At 39.4% G+C, this 23,456-nt stretch overlaps 1 protein-coding gene across 1 annotated transcript in view; it reads right to left on the bottom strand.

The window, feature by feature from the left end:
• SLC9A9 (solute carrier family 9 member A9) overlaps nucleotides 1–23,456 on the bottom strand; it is an 885,771-nt gene that overhangs the window by 378,703 nt on the left and 483,612 nt on the right. Inside the window, exon 10 of the mRNA XM_075861458.1 lies at nucleotides 828–941. Coding sequence (XP_075717573.1) covers nucleotides 828–941 — 114 coding nt within the window. The remainder of the gene's footprint in view (nucleotides 1–827; nucleotides 942–23,456) is intronic.

The raw sequence follows: 23,456 nt of genomic DNA, 5'->3' as shown, positions 1-23,456 counted from the left end.
GGGGGGAGTAGAAAGAGTGATGGAAGATATCCTAAATCTTGATCCAATCCATAAATTTCAAGGTAACAAAGTTACGAAAGCGCTATGAAAATGTAAGCGCACTATGCACTATGAGTTTCTATGGACTTTTAGCTTCGTTCTATGGACTTTGAGGTTTGTTTGCGTTTCTATGGACTGTGAGTATAGTTCGATTGACTGTTGAGCCTGAGGATTGGCAGCAAGGTGTCCTTGAGGGGATAAGTGAGGTTGAGGGGGCCATTATATTTGTCACATGACAGTATTACAGCCACAAAACCCGGACATCCCACAGTTCCACTAAATCAATTTTAGATCACCGTAGGGTTCTATAGTGATCTAAGTTCAGTAGAGTCGCAGCGCGTCCAGGGGTTAGATTTATACTGTGTCACATATTCAGCTGATAATGATCTTGAAATGGTCCTGCTGTAAATATGTTGAACATGTTCACAAGAAAATCAATTGCTGGCAAATATATTGTTGTAGAAGTAATAAAGGCCAGTTACATATTCCTACAAAGGTATAATACCGTACTTCACTTCATCACAAAGAATTAAAGACATAATCCCTGTTTAATTCCATAACATGTGGTTGAGTTTTAATCAAAGAACAAGCACGTAATATCAAGCCTGCAGCGGCCCTGGTAACATCTGAAAGGATAGCCACACAGATTTAATTACATTTCAATAAAATGTGTTTTGGATTAACATAGAAACTTGGATTATGTTCTCTGATTTTAATCTCCAGTCTTGACTTTTAGGAGTACAAAATGTAACCGGACATTTTGTCTGGATTTTTAATAAAAAGGATACAACTGCTCCACATATAAAGAGAGCATTAAAGATATGATTCTGGAAGGTGAATAAAGCCAGCCCCATGTAACAGAAGATGAAGTTCTCTGCCAGGAAGTTCATGAATTCGAATAGCTAAAAATGAAGGAAAACAGAAAATAAACAGAATTAGGGCCATTACTTTAATAAATTTATGATAACATAAAAACGGACATGAGGCAACAGTGTCAATGTGAACACGCATGGATGATATAATGACCAGAATGAAGTTTTAAAAAAGATACTCCAATAAAAATGGTTTCCCATTGTAATTACTCATTAGAGAGACCATCAGATTCCCTAGTGATTCATTTCTTTATTCTGTCTGGTAGACTAAACCAATATGTTTGGCTAGTGCCCTTGTGATAACAGCCCTAGTCTCCAGCCTACTGTAAAGGCCGATGACTTACATGGCGGACACATGAGTAGATTTAACCATTTCACTGCCAAGGATGTATGTAACACGTTATGACTTTAAACGCTTGCCATGACTAGATTATAAGGGGTAATGCTTGATATCATATTAAAGCCCAGAATTTTAACTTTTGAATCATACCAGTTTTAAAGCTCTAGGTGTAATAGTTAGGGAGCAGGATGAAAATTTTTACTGGTTTTGTGTTTGTGTAAGCAAGGGGAGGAGGGGTACTGAAAGTGACCGGAGGAAGAAAGTTCACAGCCTGTTACTGTCATCTCTCCCCTGACCCCAGGGCAGTGATGCAGGAACCTTTCTCCATTTTATCACCCCTCTATCAGTGAGAGGGGATATATGCTCACATTTAGGGGGTCTATTTTTCCTACTATGGGGATTAGAATATGAGCAGTTGCATATCTAATCCCCCCCCCCCCCTGTGCCTAAACAGGACATGAGTCGACTCTGTGACTTGGACGTTTACCTTCATCTAGATTGCTAAGATTTTGGGTCTCTTAAGTTGTGGTGATTTTTACATGTATACATAGACATACGTGCCATGTGTTAGCTCTGTACATTTTATACTTGTAGGAGATGCTGTGTGTCTCAGGCTCTGCTTGGGTCAGACTTTTACAAAACACAAAGCCTTAATGTAAAATTGCATGAAGGCGTTTGAGTGTAAGGTGTTGAATGGAATATTTACAATGTGTAAGGCAGTGGTTCCCAACCGGGGTGCCACGACACCCCAGAACCATGCACTGCCCTAAAAATGCTTTTCCTTGTAGCAGACCTGATGCACGCAAATCTGCTACAAGCTCCACCCCTGAACATTTACTTCTTCAACTTTGCTTGTAGCAGACGTGACGCACGCACATCTGCTACAAGTATCGCCCACCACTTCCCGCCAGAATAGCCTGATGGAGAGGAGCCATTAACTCTGCGGTCCTGGCAAGAATAAGTATTAATTTTGCCATTCATATCTGTGATGGTCACTTTACTGGGCGGGGGGGGTTGTTGGTCACTTTACCTGGGGGGCTGATGGTCGCTTTACTGGGGGAGTGATGATCATTTTATTGTGAGTGGGGGCTAATGGTCATTTTACTGTGAGTGGGCGCTGATGGTCATTTTACTGTGAGTGGGGGCTGATGGTCTTTTACTGTGAGTGGGAGCTGATGATAATTTTTTTGTGAGTGGGGTCTAATAGTAATTTTTCTGTGAGTGGGGGCTGATGGTCATTTTGCTGTGAGTGGGGGGCTGATGGTCATTTTGCTGTGAGTGGGGTGCTGATGGTCATTTTATTGTGAGTGGGAGCTGATGGTCTTCGAGTGGTTTTCCGTCTCTGACCTCCCATTGAAGTTAATAGGTGTGATTTTTTGCCTGCGACTTTTGCATAAGCTTCAATGGCTTAAAAAAAAACACGGGGAAAAAAAACACAGAAAAGAAAAAAATTCAAAAAAAGCGTCAAACAACGATGTCAATTTAAAATCAGATTTTTTTCTGCCTTACAAAAAACGCCATCTGAAAATACCCTAAGAATGTAGTGCTTGTTTTTAGCCATTTTTGGTCTTTTTCAGGGGTGCCCTGAGAATTTTTTTTTCCAGGGGTGCCTCTAGCCTGAAAAGGTTGGGAAAGTCTGGTGTAAGGTGTCTAATTTTACATAAATAGAGTATGTGTATGGGAGTATAGGATGATTTTTTTTAGAATTCAGGTTTTACATATGTATGTCAAAAGTATGAAAATTTTCTTGGCAGCGAAAGGATTAAAGATGAATTCTACTTTTATTTGACCACTCATAACAGGAAATACAACAGATTTCAATAACAGTATACAGTATATGTTCAATCAGTGAGGTGCGGTGATTTTAAAGCAAGCAGGACAATACCACAAACAATATGCATAAATATAAATTCTTATTATGTACATACCAAATTAGGTATATATCCATGAAAGAAGCAGTAGCTAAAGAAAAAAATATAATTTATATTTTATATAACTATGCAAAAGTAATAAAAGGTATATTCCCATCACAAGCATTTAAGGCAGATCCACAGGCTATACGATAAATGCTTGATAGGTGCGGGTCCCATCTCCCTTATATCAGAAGAACAGGAGTCCTATAACTCCCGTTCACCAATTCAGACTCCCCATAAAAGTCAATGGAAAGAGCCGAGCAAGTAGAAGCCACATCTCCACTGATTTCTATAAGTAGAGCAGCCTGAATAGGCAAACATGATTCACAGGACCCCCATTCTCCAGAAAATTGAGTGTCCCAGAGGTGGGACACACATTTATCAAATAAGGGTTATTCAGGTTTCAGCATTAAATGTTATTCTTTGTATGAGGAAAAGTTACACAATTTTCCAATATACTTTCTTTATGAATTTCTCATGATTATCATAGTCTCTGCTTCCTGTTGTTCAATAGGAGCTTTCACGATTTACTTCGAGGGTACAAAAATTTGTTCAGGCCATTGATGATCACACAGGTGCTCTGCTTGATAGTTACAGATAGTTATCAAAACTCTAATGGGCCACACACTATGTATCCAACACATAACCAGGAAAGAATTGTATTGCCAGGGAGTTAACAAAAGTTCCTACTGCAAGCAAAGATCTTGAAAACCGTGAGGAATTGATACAGAAAGTATATTACAAAATTTTATCACTTTTTATTATACAAAAAATAACATTTATTTGTGGGAACTGGACCTGTTAACTTATTGGTGCTAGTTGTTAGGATGTGTAAAGAAACACCACTGTATAGTAATGTTATAGTGTATTGAAATGCATTTCATGTAGTATATATTCCCCCTTTGTATACTGGCTACTGGTGAGTAGCTGTGTTTGGGGTCAGGATAATTGGTGGGCATAGCCAAATAGCCAGTGTCCGTGGCATGCTGCGTTATTGTATTTGGTAAGGCTTCGTTCACATCTGCGTCAGGGTTCCATTCTGAAGTTCGAGCCCTGACTGACACAATGGAAACCATAAGTTTCCATCACCATTGATTTCAATGGTGACTGATCCGATGCAAATGGTTTCTATTTGTCTCCGTTGTGCAAGGGTTCCGTCGTTTTGCTGGAATCAATAGCGTAGTCGTTAACTGGGCCTCCAACGCAGATGTGAACGAGGCCTAAAAAAACCCCAACAAACTGTAAACTAAACACATAAAAAATACCACATGTGAACATACACTTACAGGTAACAAAAGAATGAAACATGTCAGAGTACTGTACTATTGATGATAAAAAGCCTAAAACATATGGTATGTCAGGTTGATTTACACTGTTACAAATACATTAATTAACTAGTTAATTAATTTCACACTATTTTATAGGAAAATAACTCTTTGTGAAACAATAAATGTATTCTTTACATTCCAGCCATAACTTAAGTTTATAAACCTACCTAAGGACATAAATAAGTTACCTATTGTGCTGTAGAAGTTTCTGTAGCAAGCAAATTCCTTATCTCACAGAAACATGCACTTCTTACCAATAACTCCCGCCGTGTACTAAATGGTAATTGCTTAATTGTTTCGCTTTCTTGCCATTCAAGGTTTTATTTCCAACTGAGATCATTACTTGCCTTTCATGATCAAAACATACTGTAGTCACTTAGTAAATTTATCCTAGAAAAATTATGTATATTCCACCCCACTCCTTGAACATGTAAAAAAAAGTGGATCAATGGCAGTAAGAAACTTTACCAACATAAACTGCCCTCAGCAAGGTGGGAAAAATTATGTAGAACATAAAGTTACATCATTTATTCACTGATGTTCCACACTCTTCTGCATATGTGGCACTGTACAGAGGGTGTCACAAATCACAGTCACAGTTTTTGTTTAGGTTCTGTTCACATGAGTGCTGTATTCCGAGCCTCCATTAGGGGTTCTGACACTTTTGAGGGCAAGAAACCTCAACGATAGCTGATGTATCCCATTATACCTTTTAGATAATTGTCGGCTATACACTTGTTTGGCTGACAGCTATTCCTTCTGACTTACTCATACACATGCAAGCTCGAGCGAGTTTGGCAGGGAGAAAGCGGCTGACTCATCTGGGAGGGGCTTATCTAATAACGAACAAAAGGTTTGGGCATGCTGAAATACAACACACCTGACCTTTCTCTCCCTGATATCCATCAATGGGGGAGAGTTAGGATGCCGCTATACAAATTAGATGGTCGGCAGGTCCGACCGAAATCAGCGGGCTCAGTCGACAGACATTTAATATATATGGCCAGCTTAAGTCTGATGGTCACTGTTTGGATAACGTGATGGCTTTGATTATGAATGAAATCCATGACGCCAGTGTAGAAATAGCCTTGAATCTCTGGAAACATGCTTTAGTTACTTAAGCTAAGTTAGGCCTGGTTTACTTTATGTTATTTTCCTTCTGTCAGAGGTAGCGATATTTCTTACTGTATAGGCATATACAGGACAGTGATGTCACAGTCATATATGGACAGTGATGTCAGGGACTTCCCCAGGACCGGAATCCACGGGCTGAGCGCTACCTAATGCTCTGCCCGGAGACTCTGGCCCTAGGGAAGCTCCTTGTGGTATGCATTTAACGTATACCTCAGACAGATGCCATACAGTGGCATCTGTTACAAATAGGCGTCAATGTAAAAAAAAAAACGTATACCGCGCAGAATACTTTTTTTTGTGGGATCTCCCAGGATAGAATAGAATAGTCTACTACGTTATTCCCTCCCTCAAAAAAAAGTTATGCAGATGTATACTAACCAAACGGAATCCAAAAGGACACGCTATTGGCATCCGTCGGGCTAATGGAGCCCAACACGTTTAGTGTGAGTTTTCCCAACATATACGCTAAACGTAGGGCTACAATGCAATGTGAATCAGGCCTTGGGCATAATATAAGAACAATATTTATTAAAAAAGAAATACACATAAAGACATTCCATCTATAGGTTATATACCACTACTAAACTCATTCAAAGAACTGCTAGCAGCTCCATTAGCACTATTTATATTTCATAGGACCTAATCAGGAACATTGGTGCAGATTTCTGAATGTATTTACACAATGGTTGAAAAAAAAAAGGTTTGGGCTGAACGACACATTTTTTATGCCACTTTTTTTACACACGTTTGTCAGAAAAAGTGAGTGATACTTTAGAGACGTGCCAAGCAACTTTTGGAGTTTTAATCCAGATTCAACAATCCTTTATTAAATGTAATATCTCAACTAATGAAAATGCTTCCCCTTGTCAGGTTTTAGAGCTTTTAGGGGGCATAAATGGCTATACCAAAACAAACGTACTGCTTCAACCAGAAATGTGTACTAAACATAACTGGGCCCTGTTCATATCATGTTTGAGCCAAACATATACATGTCAGATACAATGGAAAGGGTCATACGTGATGTGAACAGGACCTTCCATACTTTGCTAAAGGAGTGTATGCGATTCTCATGTGAGTAAAAATAAGGGTGATTTTCCCCAATTTAGATTTCGTCATGTCTATGACAATTAGACACAAGTGTCACCTCCCATTCTAAGATGCAACATTTTCCTTAAACTATGAATATTAAAAGTGTCAGTGGACCTACTCTTTAGAAAAGTACGAACTGTATAAAAGATTATGTGTCAACATCCTTGTGTAATAGCTCAGCCATATGGCACGGTTTCACTATTATGACTGTTAATTGACTTTTCTACAGTAAACTAAGCAAAGCTGTATTTATATTTTCATTCTCTATAAAGCTAACTTCGAAGTGAGCAAAGAAGTGTAATACTTAAGAGTGACTTCTACAGTGCTATCCTGTGCTCTATTAGTAAGAGAAATCTTAAGCATTTGCAATTTTTAATTCAAACTATGTGATCCTATATGTTTATTACGCTAATATTATTCTCCACACTATAATCTTTAAAAAGTTGTGTCTTACTAGTTACTGGGATAGAATGTTATTATCCCCATGATGGTTTGATGGAAGGCCATTGTTAAAAGTAGTTGTTTTATTCTTTTTTATTATTATTTAGTTACATACTAACAGAACACAATATTTAAGAATATACATTTTTCTATCTAAGGAAATGGAAATAACTTTATGTTAAAGTGCACTTTTAAAACCATTTTTTTATTGCATTAGTGCATATAAAAATAGAAATGTTTTGGGAGCGTGGCCTGGATGAGCATGGAGAGAGTCGCATAACTTCTGAGATCCTGCTCATGGAAGCCTAAAACGGCTAAAATAAACCTGCACCTGCAAAGTTTTTAAGGAGACTATTACCCTCGTTCACCCCTGCAGTGAGAGGCGGGTGCTAACTACAACTTGAGAGGGGCGAGGCGCTTCTCTGAGACACCGGCCCAACTCCACCACCAACTCCCAGAACTAGCTCTGTTCTTAGCTCAGTCCCTCGTGTATTCCGCCAGAGCACATCCCGGCGCTGACCTTTGTGCAGAAGATCTAAGGTGAGATTAAAAGTCCCATTACTGCCCGCTCTTCAATGGGGTTGCTGGGACTGGATCCCTTTAGGGAGGCGCTGCACTCACCACCTCCGCCATTACTGCTTTTTACCTGCATTGGTCGGCCATCTTGGGGAACGTACGAGCCAGTTCATTGTGCTACAGACATATTTTAGCGTGTCTTGGCTGAGGGGTAATTAAGATGAACTGAGGTTGTGGCAAACATTCTCAACATATTTCCCTATTATACACTAATCCACTGGAATTTTTGTGAATACAATAAGCATCCTCCACTCTGTGCACTGCAAGATTACTAATATCCCAGACTGTTGAATAAAGTATTCCTTGTACATATTTCTTCATTTCGTTTTCAAGTGGGGTCTAACATCTGAGACTCCTATATTTGCCCTTCTTTAAGAGAACAACAACTGAAATACTGTTTATTGTGTATTTTCCGTCGCCAAGATGGGTGGGACCTCAAAACGGAACACTAGACCAGAATTCTTTAATAATTCTTCATCACAACAATCTGCTGCGAGCAGACACATCTCCCTTCCTCCCTCCTCGCCTTCCCCATCGTCCAGGGTTGAACCCGTGGATAATGTGGTAGGTGATGGACCTGATTCTAACCCTGTGTCAGAGTCCACTCTCGGAGGGATTCCATTCAATCTGATATACGGCAAGTAATAGGAGATTTGCGGTCCGACATTCAAGCTATTGCCTCGAGAACTGAGCACATTGAACATAAAATGGAGGTTTTGCAAAATCACACAATCAGCTCATTGATGCCAATTCGACTCTGGAGGAGGAGGTGACAAGACTTTCCGATAACGTTTTGGATCTAGAAGACAGATCCCGAAGAAATAATATGCGCAACAGGGGCATTCCTGAATCCGTCACCCCAGAACTGTTACAGCTATATCTTACAGATCTTACCACAAATGTCTACATTGGATCTTACTATTGACAAGATACATAGGATCCCTAAACCCAAACATATTGCAGCACATTTACCCAGAGATACGATCGCCCGTAATTCATTTCTTTCATATTAAGGATGAATTTCTAAGGACACTGAAATCGTCCCCCGATCTACCGGAACATTTTAAAGACATTGCCCTGTACCCTGATCTTTCTGCAGCAACTATGTTAAGACTTAGGCCCCATGCACACGACCATATTTTTTCCCTCGCGTAAATACGGGTCCTTTGTCACCTGTATTTAACCCGCATTTACGGACCCGTGCCCGTAAATACGGGTGAGTAGTCATCCGTATTACACCCATATTTACGTACCCGTTTTCTCTGCTTTTTTTTCCACGTAGAGAGAGAGATATTGCACTGCACGGCAGCCCCTTCTCTGTATCCAGCACTGATAGAGAGAAGAGGCTGCTGATAAGTGCTGGATAGAGAGAAGGGGCAGGCCCTTCTCTCTATCCAGCACTGATCGCCAGCCTCTTCTCTCTATCCAGCTCTGATCGGCAGCCTCTTCTCTCTATCAGTGCTGGATAGAGAGAAGGGGCAGCCCTTTCGGGCAGAGTTTCCACAGCGGAACACAGCGATAGAAAGAAAAAGAAGTTCATACGTAAGCCGGGCCATTGTCTTGGTGACGCGTCCCTCTTTTGACATCCAGTCCGACCTCCCTGGATGATGTGGCAGTCCATGTGAGACTGCAGCCTGTGATTGGCTTAGCGGTCACATGGGATGAAACGTTATCCCAGGAGACTGGACTGGAGGAAGAAGCAGGGAGTTCTGGGTAAGTAGGAACTTTTTTTTTGTTGCGGGTTTTTGAAGGAAACATTAGAAATCTATATTGTGAGCGCAGCGCATGGTACTCACTGTCCAGCGGTAGTCACCGTCCAGGATGCTGAAAGAGTTGCTGACAATCAGTGCAGCCCTTTCTCTCTATCCAGCACTGATCGTTTAAATCTTTCAGCACCCTGGACAGTGACTACCACTGGACAGCGAGCACCATGCGTAGCTACGCTCCCGTAATTACGGGTGCACACATGTAGCCACCCGTAATTACGGGAGCCCCATAGACTTCTATGGCCCTGCCCGTGCCATAATTTCGGCCTGAACTAGGATATTTTCTTTATTTTTCAACGGCCCGGGCACCTTCCCGTAAGCATATGGGAAGGTACCCGTGGCCAATAGAAGTCTATGGACCCATAATTACGGCCCGTAAATACGGCCCGTAATTACAGGCGTTTTTACGGTCATGTGCATGGGGCCTTAGGGAATATGCCCCGCTGACTAAATTCTACGGGATAATGGTATCTTATATAAATGGGGATTTCCAGTGAAACTCATCATCTCAAAGAATGGAAACCAACATGTGTGCCTATCCCCAGACGCAGTAAGAGAGATCCTGCACTCCTGGGGTCTGTTACCCTCTATTCCGCAGAGTCCTCCTCGCAGGAACGCTACAAGTCCGGAATTTATAACCCCATTATGGCCTGATAAGGTCAGCAGATCAAGAAGCAAATCCTCAGACCAGTGAAAATGTCATAATTTTTGCAGGGAATTTGTCACGGCTTTTCCATATTCATTACTACTTCTCTCTTCCTACGTCTCTGTAACTGGCAGCTACGTGAATTGACGAACTTTTGCCTCTTTACTCCTTTCCCTGTAAGAGGGGATTTTTTGTGTGGTTAATATGTTGACCTACAAATTGTTGATTTTTTTCTTTAGTTTGAGTTTATATTTCTCTGCCTTGTCACTCCTTTTACTCTTTCAATTAAGCATACATTGATTTCCCTACTATAATGAACCGATTTAGGACATCTCTCATATATTACAATGGGTGTAAAACTCCTCTCCAATAATGTCCACGGCTTGAACTCTCCTTTCAAGAGAGCTCTTCTTTGGAAGGAGGCTTTCAAATCTAAGTGTGTCATCCTGTGCGTACAGGAGTCCCATTTATCCCCAAAAGAAACTACCTCATTAAAAAATAGGAAATTCCCTCATATATATTAGAAAAACAGAAGGACAATGCACGGTGCCACATAGTGCAGGTAAATCCAAGGTGATGGAACATATAGGTAGAAACAGTGGTATGCTCACCTATAGTGGTTGTGCTCAAATACAGGCACAACTGTGATGTAAATAAATGGTAGGTCCAAGATGTGCTGCTGCCAAAATCCAGACCGGTTAACCAAGAGGTCACCGCAATAAATAGCACAGTAAGTAGCCTGAGGAAGACGCTTGTCTAGCGTTGAAACGCATAGCCCTTATCATTATTGCCATTAAATTCAGTACCTCAGTTTGCCTTGCCTAGTCTCCGTGCTCCTTTGATCTTAATTGTAGCAGCACCGTTTATAATCCATTTTTTTCCTATTATGCATCTAAGGATGTTAAAAAAGCTGGGGTGGTTATTGCGATAAGGGACACAATTGCATTCAAATGTTTCAGTTCTTTTTCTGACCGACATGGTAGATACATAGTTCTTATATGTGAAATTGATAATTTAGTATACACATTGGTATCTCTCTATGCTCCGAACACTGGACAAATTCCGTTTATAAAAAAAAGTGCTAGCAAAGACAAAGTCCATACAAAAGGGGGGTCTCATAATGTTGTATTAAATAATGATATAGATCGCAATTGATTTTCTCCAGAACTACAATCCTTAGTTAGGGAGGAGGAATTGCATGACATCTGGAGTTACCAATAGGTGTCCGAGAAGGGTTACACATTATACTCTTCTCCTCATAGAGTGTACTCCAGGATTGATTTCTTTTTAATTGATAGGGCAGTATTACTACATTCACTTTACTTCAGGATTGGCTTGATAATCTGGTCAGATCACGCACCGATTGAATCAACGCTTTCTGATAAGTAGAATGCCATACCTAGATCCACTTAGAGACTGAATACTTTGCTTTTAAATCCGCCTCCCTTCAATCTTCCATAGAACATGCTTTAAAGGAATTTTTTCATATTAATTCTCCTACGGCTTCCTCCCCGTTACTTTTGTGGTGCACTCATAAGGCCTTTGTGAGGGGTTTATTTATTTAAGCAACAGCCAAAGTTAAAAGGGAAAGGAATAAGGAGTTTGACTCCCTTCTTGCTAACATCCACTCCCTAGAATCCCAACTAAAAACTGACCCTTCATCTTTTCTTAGGATCGAATTAAGAAATTTCAGAGATAAATTACGTACACACCATCTTGTCTCATATGAGAAAAATAAAAAAAAACTTAAATGGAACTTCTATGTTCAAGGGGATAGGCCAAGTAAAATACTAGCTAAAAGAGTGAAACAGTATACAGCCAAAACTAAGATTTTTTATTTAAACACTTCAGAAGGGTCAAAAATATATGATCCTCAAAAGATAACTGAAGCTTTTGCAAAATATTATAGCTCGTCATATAATCTCCAAGACGATAAAAGCCTCCCAGAAGTGTATAATGATATGGTTAAACTCCTTTTTGTCCCGAGTTAAACTCCCAGTCTTATTCGAAACATAACTCAATGACTTAAATGTTCCTACTACATCAGTGGAAATATGGAAATTAATTTTTCAATCTAAACAAAATAAATCTCCTGGACCTGATGGTCTACCGAATGAATATTGTAAAGCTTTTCAGAAATCCTTTCGCCATACTTAAAAAATACATTTATAGGAATTGCCTCTAGTCAAAAGCCACCTCAAGAAATGCTGTAAGCCATTATAATTATCCTTCCTAAGCCGGGGAAAATACCAGACTCACCAGCTAATTTTAGGCAGATATCCCTTCTAAATTGTGACATTAAATTTTATGCTAAACCTCTAGCTACTCGACTGAATGACTATTTACCATCCTTGATAGTATTGAACCAAGTAGGCTTTGTTAAAGGTCATCAAGCAAGTGATGGCACTCGTAGGATTCTAGATCTTATTCAAATTGCTGAAGTTTCTGCAACCCCATCTATTTGCATCTCCCTAGATGCCGAAAAGGCGTTTGATTTGGCTATATTTGGAGGGTGTATTGAATAAATTCAGTTTTCAATCCTTCATTAAAATGGCTATTCTTTCACTTTACTCTTCACCGTCTGCCTGTGTCCTCGCTTCTGGTTTCCTATCTAGTTCTATTCATATTACTAATGGGACTAGACAGGGATGCCCTTTATCCCCTCTAATATTCACATTGTGTATGAAACTATTTCCAGAACTTATACGTAGTTCCTAACACATTTCGGATATTAAAGTGGGTCAGTCTGAACATAAAATAGGTCTGTATGCGGATGATGTCATCCTAACATGTACCTCCCCTATCACATCCTTGACAGAACTTATACACCTCATCTCACAGTATTCTGAAGTATCGTATTATAAACTAAACATTTCTAAATAAATGATACTACCAGTTAATATAGAGCATACACTTAAAGAGAACCTTTCACATCCCCATACATGTGAAGCTGAGTTCAGCATGAAAGGGGAGGGCTGCACAAACCCTGGGGCACTTTACATTTTTTTTCTACCGCCCTCCGTTATTTAGATATCAGTGCCGTTATATTGCCGATATTTAAATAACCCCCTGAACAGTTAACGGGGCGTGTACTGGCAAGGGGCGTGTTACTATGGCTGTAACACTGTCCAATCAGATATGGACAGTGGCACAGCAAGAGTGAGGAGAGAGAGAGTGTGCGATTGCAGTCTTTTCACCCGAATTGGCAAGGGGGCATGTCACTTCTACGGACAGTGTAAGAGCTGTGGAGAGGAGAGCGGACAATACAAGACCGATCTCTCGCAAGAGCTGAAGAGATGAGAGCGTGCTCTCCTCTCCACAGCACTTACACTGTCCATAGCAGTGACATGCCCCCTTGCCAGTTCGGCAGTAGACTAATCTTGAAAGCTGAAGAGTGAGAGCGTGTGCGCGCGCGAACACTCTCTCTCCTCGCTCTTGCTGTAACACAGTCCATATCGAATTGTACAGTGTAACAGCCATAGTAACAAGCCCCCTTGCCACTACACGCCTCATTGACTGTTCAGGGGGTTATTTAAATATCGGGCACCAAATATAATGGCATCAATATCTAAATAACGGAGGGAGGTAGAAAAAAAATGTGAAGTACCGCAGGGTTTGTTCAGCCCTCCCCATTACATGCTGCACTCAGCTGCACATGTATGGGGAGGTGAATGGTTCTCTTTAAAGAGACTTTGTCTTCTCTCCACATGGGTTGGGCAACTTCGGGACTCCCATATCTAGGAATGAAATTGTTTTCTACTCCTTCCCAAGTAATTTCTGATAATTATTTAGGTCTTATCACTGATATAAAATTGTAATGTGAGAAATTAGGAAAGTTCCAACTGTCCTGGATAGCTAGAATAAATGTAATTAAAATGTTGTTACTTCCCAGATATCTTTATTTATGTAGAACCATTCCATTCCTTGTTCCTACTGCTATCACTTCTCAGATTAAAAAATTGGTTCTACATTTTATTTGGAACAAAAAAAGAGCTTGAGTAGCAAATAATTTACTGTTTTGCTCCGTTAGAGAAGGGGGTCTGGGAGTTCCAGACCTGGTTGCATATAATATTGCAGCCATTATGGATCAAATTGCCCCGTTATGGAGCTCTCCGCCTCCCAATTTATGATCTCAGCTGGAGAATGATATGTTTCCTAATTCTTCTTTAAAGCTTCTTTGGACCACTTCGTACTTGGGAGCGAGGCTGCCTAACGTGCTACTTTAATCTACTTCTGACTCCTTGAAGGTTTGAAAATGATATGTCTGTAGATATAATTGGCTCCATGTCTCTCACGAGCACATCTCAACAAGGGCTGTTCAGTTCTTTGTTCCAGATCTTTCCTTAAATTCTTGGGAGTCATCGGGGATAGAGGTTCTGTCAGATTTATATGATAATGGAAATGTCAAGTCCTTTGATAATTTGCTTGATATGTATAACATTCATTGGAGCTCGTTTTACCAATATCTCCAGCTGAGACACTTATTGCAATGTTCCTCTTTTCCTGCAAAACCCATTAATCTTTCACCTTTCCATAAGTTTTTATTTAAATGGCAGGGTTTTCCTAGGGGTCTTTTGTGCAGTTATAACCTTTTATTGAATAAGGTTCCCTCTGGGAAGACATTGTATATATTAAAATGGGAACGAGAGATGGGAGAAATACTTTCTATGGAGCAATGGTCAAAAGCTTCCAGTTGGATTCTGCAACACTATAAGTATGTTAATGACATAGAACTTGTGAGGAAAATCCATCTTAGATGGTACTTGACACCATCACAATTTTCTAATTTTTTTACGGATACTCCTAATTTATGCTGGAGGGGATGTGGTTGTCCTGCATCTACACTACATATGTGGTGATCCTGTTAGACTATTACAGTCTTATGGAGCGAAGTATTCCATTTGGTTTCAACAATCACTGGATTGCCTATTCAAAAGAAGCCGAGCTTAGCCATCTTTGATATAGTGTTGGAGGATGTACCCTCTTTCTTTAGAGTATTGGTACACTGTCAGGGATCATTACCATGTATATTGTTTGCAAAAATATTATCCTTACATATATATATATATATATATATATATATATCAGTGTATTTCACAAAGAGATTGGATCTATGGGACACAAAGGAGTCTGCATGATGGACACGCCTATGGAAGAAACCACTCCTCCCTGGAATGCAAGAGGGATGTACAGAAGAACTTACAGCTGAGGAGCCAATGGGGCTTAAGCACGTCCCACCTTCCTACAGAGAAGATCTCTTTGTGTTCTTTGTTCAAATAAAGTTAGTTCACTTCCTACTGAACTGAGGGAAAGATGTCTACCAACATTTGTCTGTGTGGTGTACTTTTTTCCATGAATGCATTCAGCTTTCAATTTACAGAGGTGGTTATTCGGTGTGAGATAACAGGGAGAAGGAAGCTACCCTGACACACCACATTTTCATTGCAACTAGAATGGCCATAGCTAAATACTGGAAATCTCCCATCTCTCCTTCTTTGTCTGAAATTATTAATAGAGTAAATGTTGCTTGTCATCATGAAACTCTTCTCTCACTAAATATTGGGGCTCATGACAGAGTCTTAAGAGCTTGGAAGGTTTGGATGGACTCAAAGTATTATTTGTAATTGTATTGCTTGCTTGATTTCCTGCACTCCTAATTGATACGCGAGTCACAGTAGACATGTTTTATTTTATTTTATTTGTATTTATTTTTATTTATTTTTTCATTTATGTAAATTCTGGTCTCGAAATGTTCAGAGATCATGGGACGGTTTTAATTTTATGTTCTGTTACTTAAAAAATCTAAATAAAGAACTATTGATTTAAAAAAAAAATAGAAATGTTTTATTCAAGACTATTTACAAAGTTACTTCATTTTCTATGTCTACAGCTCTTATGCAGACTTTTGTCTCCATGGTTACAGACTACAAACAAATCATGTGTGCAGCCTGATCCTGCAGTAATGTCCATTGCATCTTCTACTGTCTGTAGGTTAGTAAGAAAGAGAGTGGACTTACACTGGAAATGTTCAAGATCAGACTATATATGGTTCATTTGTAGTCTGTAGCCATGGAGACACATAGATCTGCATATAGGCTGTAAAAAAACACTAGACGTATTGATTTTTTAAATCAATACTATTTGCACAGTTGCTTTCTTAATTTCAGATGCATTCAAGAAATATAAAAAGGAATGCAAAAGTGTACATACCCTTTAACTTAAATGTACTAGTGTGTGGAAATTGCAAAGACTTTAAACAATCGATTCCTTACTTAAAAATAATAAAGAAGATATTTGATAAAAGTATGTTTTCACACAATAATTGATATTGTTACTGTAGCAAAAGTGACATTATAATACATAATTTAGTAGAAGAAAAGAAAAAATTATCCAGCGCTGAGTCGTACTTTGGATTTAAAAAGGAAGCAGTATTCCCACCTTTATTGGGGTATTGAAATAAAATTGAAGGGAGACGCAGTCCCAAGACGTGTGTGAATAGTAGGCGGTTTGCCCTGGCCTACGCGTTTCAAGCACGAGCTGTGCTCTTACTCATGGCAAAAAGAATGTGAAAGCACTTCCTACCTTGCCTGCTAGATATACAAAGATAATGAATATGGGAAATTCAGGTGAGTGATTAACCCTTGATGCTGATTGTTACTGCAGGTGAAATTTGCCTGCAGGATGAAACAGCATAGGTATATGTAATCAAAGAAGTATGTGTTACATACTAAAAAATCTATGGACCTGTTCATTCCATGCAAAAAACGATAACTAAATATGAATAAAACTACTCAAGGTACTAGGTGTTACATACAATACCTTGAGTCGTATAAATCATACAGCAGGCAAGGCAGTAATTGCCTCACGATACATACAAGATATATCACAGATGTTACATTTGCGCAGCAAAAAATTAATTAAAAACAACATATATAACACAATTTTCAGTTTGACTTGATTTCTATTGTTGCATATTTGAATTAGCATGAAAGATGTTAATAATATACGACACAAGTATGCAAACAAATCGGAAATATAATTAAAATAAAAAAAGAGATTAAATATATATATACACAAAAATGACCAAAGGAACACTATGTAAACTGTGTATGTGTGACAGTTATAGACTATAATATGCCAATAAGTTAAATCCTAAGCCTTAGGTATTTCATTGGGAGTGGTTGGAAAAAAAAAAAACAAAAAAAAAACCTCGATGTTAGTTAGGTCTGAATGAGGCTCTAAAAATTTCCATGCGATTATATATAAAAAAAAATAATTTTTTTATTTTTTTTATATAATCGCATGGAAATTTTTAGAGCCTCTTTCAGACCTAACTAACATCGAGGTTTTTTTTGTTTTTTTTTTCCAACCACTCCCAATGAAATACCTAAGGCTTAGGATTTAACTTATTGGCATTTAATGATGTATTTAAATGTTTTGATAGTCTATAACTGTCACACATACACAGTTTACATAGTGTTCCTTTGGTCATTTTTGTGTATATATATATTTAATCTCTTTTTTTATTTTAATTATATTTCCGATTTGTTTGCATACTTGTGTCGTATATTATTAACATCTTTCATGCTAATTCAAATATGCAACAATAGAAATCAAGTCAAACTGAAAATTGTGTTATATATGTTGTTTTTAATTAATTTTTTGCTGCGCAAATGTAACATCTGTGATATATCTTGTATGTATCGTGAGGCAATTACTGCCTTGCCTGCTGTATGATTTATACGACTCAAGGTATTGTATGTAACACCTAGTACCTTGAGTAGTTTTATTCATATTTAGTTATCGTTTTTTGCATGGAATGAACAGGTCCATAGATTTTTTAGTATGTAACACATACTTCTTTGATTACATATACCTATGCTGTTTCATCCTGCAGGCAAATTTCACCTGCAGTAACAATCAGCATCAAGGGTTAATCACTCACCTGAATTTCCCATATTCATTATCTTTGTATATCTAGCAGGCAAGGTAGGAAGTGCTTTCACATTCTTTTTGCCATGAGTAAGAGCACAGCTCGTGCTTGAAACGCGTAGGCCAGGGCAAACCGCCTACTATTCACACACATCTTGGGACTGCGTCTCCCTTCAATTTTATTTCAATACCCCAATAAAGGTGGGAATACTGCTTCCTTTTTAAATCCAAAGTACGACTCAGCGCTGGATCATTTTTTCTTTTCTTCTATTTGCATACCGCAAGCCGTAGCGGGGATCCGAGCGGAGAGTCTGGAGACGCATCAAACTGGTGAGCTGGAGGTTTCCTCCCTTCTTTACTGTTCACATAATTTAGTACCTATTTTACTTACAATTGTATGCACACAATATTATTTAAAGGGGTTGTCCCAAAAGGAAAACCCCCTTTACAACAATAGGCTGTTCAATGGGGCTCGACAACTGGATTCCCTAGGATTCAGGTGATATTGCCATGGAAAGCTGCTGGCCCTTACACATTTGTAATGTGTAAAACTTAGTATTACACGACACACATTGGTAACAGTGGACAACCAAGCAATATGTTGTCACACCATGTTCTCATAGCAGAAGACCCTCTTTTAAGGATCTTTCCACTCTGGAAAATAGGAGGGCCCAAATTGGGGGACCACCTCTCACAATGTCTATATTTCTTTATAAGCCTTAAGAGGGATTGTCTGATGGATCCTACATATCAGCTGATTACATAGTCTGATTAACATAAGAATACCTAATAGTCACAAGGCTATTTGTGTATTCACAAAACTGAAGGGAGTATTAAAGTGTTAATACCCAGAGCCATAGCCTGTTCCCAGGAGAACCCTATTATAAATTTAATGTTTAAATACCCTATTAGGACATTCTGAGTTGATAGAGGAGAGTACCTCATTTGGGATCTATTCATTACCTGGAGCAGAGATCATCTACAAGAGTGTCTTTTTCTGTGGAGGGCCCGGCTCTTCCATGCATCACATGAACAGCACATTAATTTCAATGGACACCATGTAATGCTTTATTTGTTCTGTGGTTCTGCTGCATTGGAATTTAAATCTTGCTGCCAGAATAAGGAGATTTTACGCTGGCAGATATCGCCCATGTTTAACCACCTTTAACGAGTGCCAATCCACAATACAGCTTGTCAATCGGCCCTCGTTTGCTACATTCACAAGGAGCAACAATCTATAAGTATGGGGACGTACGATCGTTACTACGATCTTTTGATCCCATGCTTTTGCATCATGTCAGCAGCCCATCGCCCTATTCACACAGGGAGATGTGCTGCCGACTAGCCACCAATTTTTTTGGCCGCATAAAAGATGTGATCAACTGATGAACAAGCTTTTGCGCTTTCATCGGCTGACCTTTGCTCTGCTTAGATAGGGCAATAATAATCATGAATGAGCGCTCGTATGAATGCTAGCTCACCCAATCGTGGCCATGTAAAAGGACCTTTACCCTGTGATTATCTTATCATTTGGGATCCTTCTAATAATAAGAGATTGTGCAGCCCAATTTAAAAAAGACGGGAACAGATTGTGTTGTTTTGTTAAATAGTACAGTGTAGATAGACATGACAAAGAATAGTAAGCATCAATATTTGGTAAGTTTTGTTCTCTCTGTAAGGTTGACTGATGGGATACTGTTGTGCAATGTCTTTTTGAAAGGATGAAAGAATACTTTCAAAAACTATTTTTAATATCCCATGACTGGAAGTAAAACTAGCATTTGTAGCAGCTTTAGGATTGAAACTGAAAAGTTTCTCTTTCTTTCATTCAAACCAATTTGAGAACAAACAGAAAAGAAATGGCAGAAGGATTGAAGATAGGCTGGCACAGCCCAAAGCTATGCTTTAGTAAAAAGGCACTCAGGAGAGAACTGGGTAAAGTGCACAGTTGCTGCCCATTGCCTTTCATCAGTTGTCACTACAGAAACTGAGAGTGAATTAAAAGGACAGTACTGTATTCTACAGCTATACAACCTTATACAAACTGACGTATGATGAAATGTAGAAAGGCAGTTCAAAGAGAGCTGAGCACCTGCTTCTCACCTTCCCCCTTTTTAGTTCTATCGTAATCTGCCGCAAGAACTGTCTGTCTATCATTCAGCAGCTTTCTACTCACATAGCTTACATCTTACTTTTGGCTCCTGATTTTCCTTTTTTAACCTATACATGCCTTTAAAGTGTGAAACTCTGCCGCTCCCCTTTATACTTCTGGCTACGTCTGTCCTAGTTCGTTTCAAAATCTTTCTTTACTTTAAACTATTTCTAAGATCCTTCAACATTCTAATGGATTTCTTCTGTAATTGCTTCGAAAGCTATAAAGCTAATAACACGGCATATATGAAAACATAGAAAAAGGCCATACTTACAAATAGACACAGCCAGGTCAGAAAATGCTGATGAAGGAGTGAGCAGGTGCTTTAAATAATAATAGCCACTCCCACTGGTCTTGAGGGGAGTGGTGTGTGTGTGGTGCATGGGATGTGTAGTAAGAAATAATAAATGAAGTGTGTGTGCAAGTGTAATACTATGAGTGAAATATAGGGGGCAGTAATGAGTGAAGTGCCTCAATAGAAATAAATGGATAATGGGGTGCAAGTGTGTGAAACATGGAGGGATAGTGTGTACGTCATGAGGCACAACGTGTATAGCCAGGTAGAAGCCTATTTGTGACGCCTTGATAGTTCATAGAGCGGGCTACCCTGCTTGCTATGCCAAACAGCAACACACCATGCTCTCCCAGCATCAAAGACCCGGCTGTGTCCAAGAGAAGCGAATATATGTAGTAATGAATAATACCTGTAGTATTAGTAATCATTTTGGCCAAAAGGACGCAAGCTCGCAATCCACGACAAGGATCCCCAGAATTGCGAGTCCCTAACTCCTTAAATGGAACAGAACGTTCCTGATGTACAAACAGAACCGATAAAAACAAGGGGACATATATGAAAACACAGAAAAATGCCATACTTACAAATGGACACAGCCAGGTCAGAAAATGCTGATGAAGGAGTGAGCAGGTGCTTTAAATAAGTATGGCCTTTTTCTGTGTTTTCATATATGTCCCCTTGTTTTTATCGGTTCTGTTTGTACATCAGGAACGTTCTGTTCCATTTAAGGAGTTAGGGACTCGCAATTCTGGGGATCCTTGTCGTGGATTGCGAGCTTGCGTCCTTTTGGCCAAAATGATTACTAATACCCCAGGTATTTTTCATTACTACATATATTCGCTTCGCTTGGACACAGCCGGGTCTTTGATGCTGGGAGAGCATGGTGTGTTGTTGTTTGGCATAGCAAGCAGGGTAGCCCGCTCTATGAACTATCAAGGCGTCACAAATAGGCTTCTACCTGGCTATACACGTTGTGCCTCATGACGTACACACTATCCCTCCATGTTTCACACACTTGCACCCCATTATCCATATATTTCTATTGAGGCACTTCACTCATTACTGCCCCCTATATTTCACTCATAGTATTACACTTGCACACACACTATTCATTTATTATTTCTTACTACACATCCCATGCACCACACACACACCACTCCCCTCAAGACCAGTGGGAGTGGCTATTATTATTTAAAGCACCTGCTCACTCCTTCATCAGCATTTTCTGACCTGGCTGTGTCCATTTGTAAGTATGGCCTTTTTCTGTGTTTTCATATATGTTCCCTTGTTTTTATCGGTTCTGTTAACACGGCATATACACTATATGGCCCAAAGTATGTGCACATTTCTATAAGAGCCTGTTGGAATATCCCATTCCAAAACCATGGAGTTGGGTCCCATTTTGTGGCTATAGCAGCCTCCACTCTTCTGGGAAGGCTGACCACAAGATTTTGCTAATTCAGCCAAAAGAGCATTTGTGAGGTCAGACACTGATGTTCGATGAGAAGGTCTAACTCACAATTGGGATTCCAAATCATCCTAAAGGTGTTCAATGTGGTTAAGATCAGGGCTTTGTGCGGGTAACTAATGTTCCTCCACATCATATTAATCACAAGATATCTTTATGGACCTCGCTTTGTGCACTGGGTAACAGTCATGCTGAAACAGGACTATTCCTACAAAGATACATAATTACATAGGTTGAAAAAAGACACAGGTCCATGAAGTTCAACCTTTCTCAGTTGGAAGCATACAATTGTATTAACTGTCTTTGCATGCTGTAGCACTAACATTACCCTTTACTAGAAATAAGGGGTCTAGCCCAAGCCCTGGAAGACACCTCCACACTGTACCATTATCAATCCTCCACCAAATCTTACAGTAAGCACTATGCATTCCAGTAGGTACAGATGTGTCCCCCCTTAAATATTCTTGAATTGAGTTGTTATATAATTTGTCATAATAACAATTTTAATACAATCGCACGCCATCCAGTAAAAAAAAGCATACATTATACATATACGTTTTTTTTAACATAAGTGTCTAAAGCCGACAGATGGTATCCGTCAGCGGCAGCCCCGTCACATCCTGTAAACATTAAACTTATTTTTTTTTTTTAATATGGGAGTCTATGGGCACAGGATGGCTACCAGATAGCATCCGTCAGAGGTATATGTTTTCTTTTACAAACTTAACATTTTGCGTCATACTGTACATCTCGGGATATATCAAGTTTAAAGATGTTAAGGAGGGACACATTTGTAGCCTTCTCCTGGTATCAACCAGGAACCCAAATTTGACCAATTTGTCTATGGAATTTGCATGGCTGTGTGCTTAATTGTATGCATCTGTTTACAATAAGTTTGGCTAAAACACCTGAACCCAAAAATTAAGATGGTGTCCACATACTTTTGCCAAGCAGTTCCCTTGCTACATTTTTATTTATAATGCCGTATCTCCTCCTTTACAGAGAGGACTTTGTGAGAATGCCTCCCAATAAATGTGTTTCATCTCTCAGTCAACCAAGCACCACAGCGTCAGTGCCTTATATACAGATTCATGTACCTCAATATACGAAATGTAGGCATTAGGGTAAGGGTTCAGTCGTCCAAGAGTTTTTATATCTAATGGCTTTTTATTGCTCACAGCTATTCCATGGTAATGTAGGTTAGGAACATTGGTATCTTTCCAATTTTTAGCTTTAGGTCTTGACAACAAGAATTACATGACCTGCTACTGCTTGTGCAAACCTGTCGATAGCTCCCACTTGAAGCAGTGAGCCAGCAAGTGTGTGTTATGGAGTCCCAGTGTCCTCTTTGGCCAGAGTATTTCCAGCAAAGGCTTAAGTATGAAGGGTTAGTGTTGGAAAATTTTACTGGCTACTAGTGTTTATTGATCGGAAGTGCCAACTCCCAGCGGACGCAGTTATCTTT

Source organism: Rhinoderma darwinii, chromosome 4, assembly GCF_050947455.1.
Source record: "Rhinoderma darwinii isolate aRhiDar2 chromosome 4, aRhiDar2.hap1, whole genome shotgun sequence".
Lineage (NCBI taxonomy): Eukaryota > Metazoa > Chordata > Amphibia > Anura > Rhinodermatidae > Rhinoderma > Rhinoderma darwinii.
Note: the sequence above shows the minus strand (reverse complement) of the source record. Positions and strands in the feature narration are given on the sequence as shown.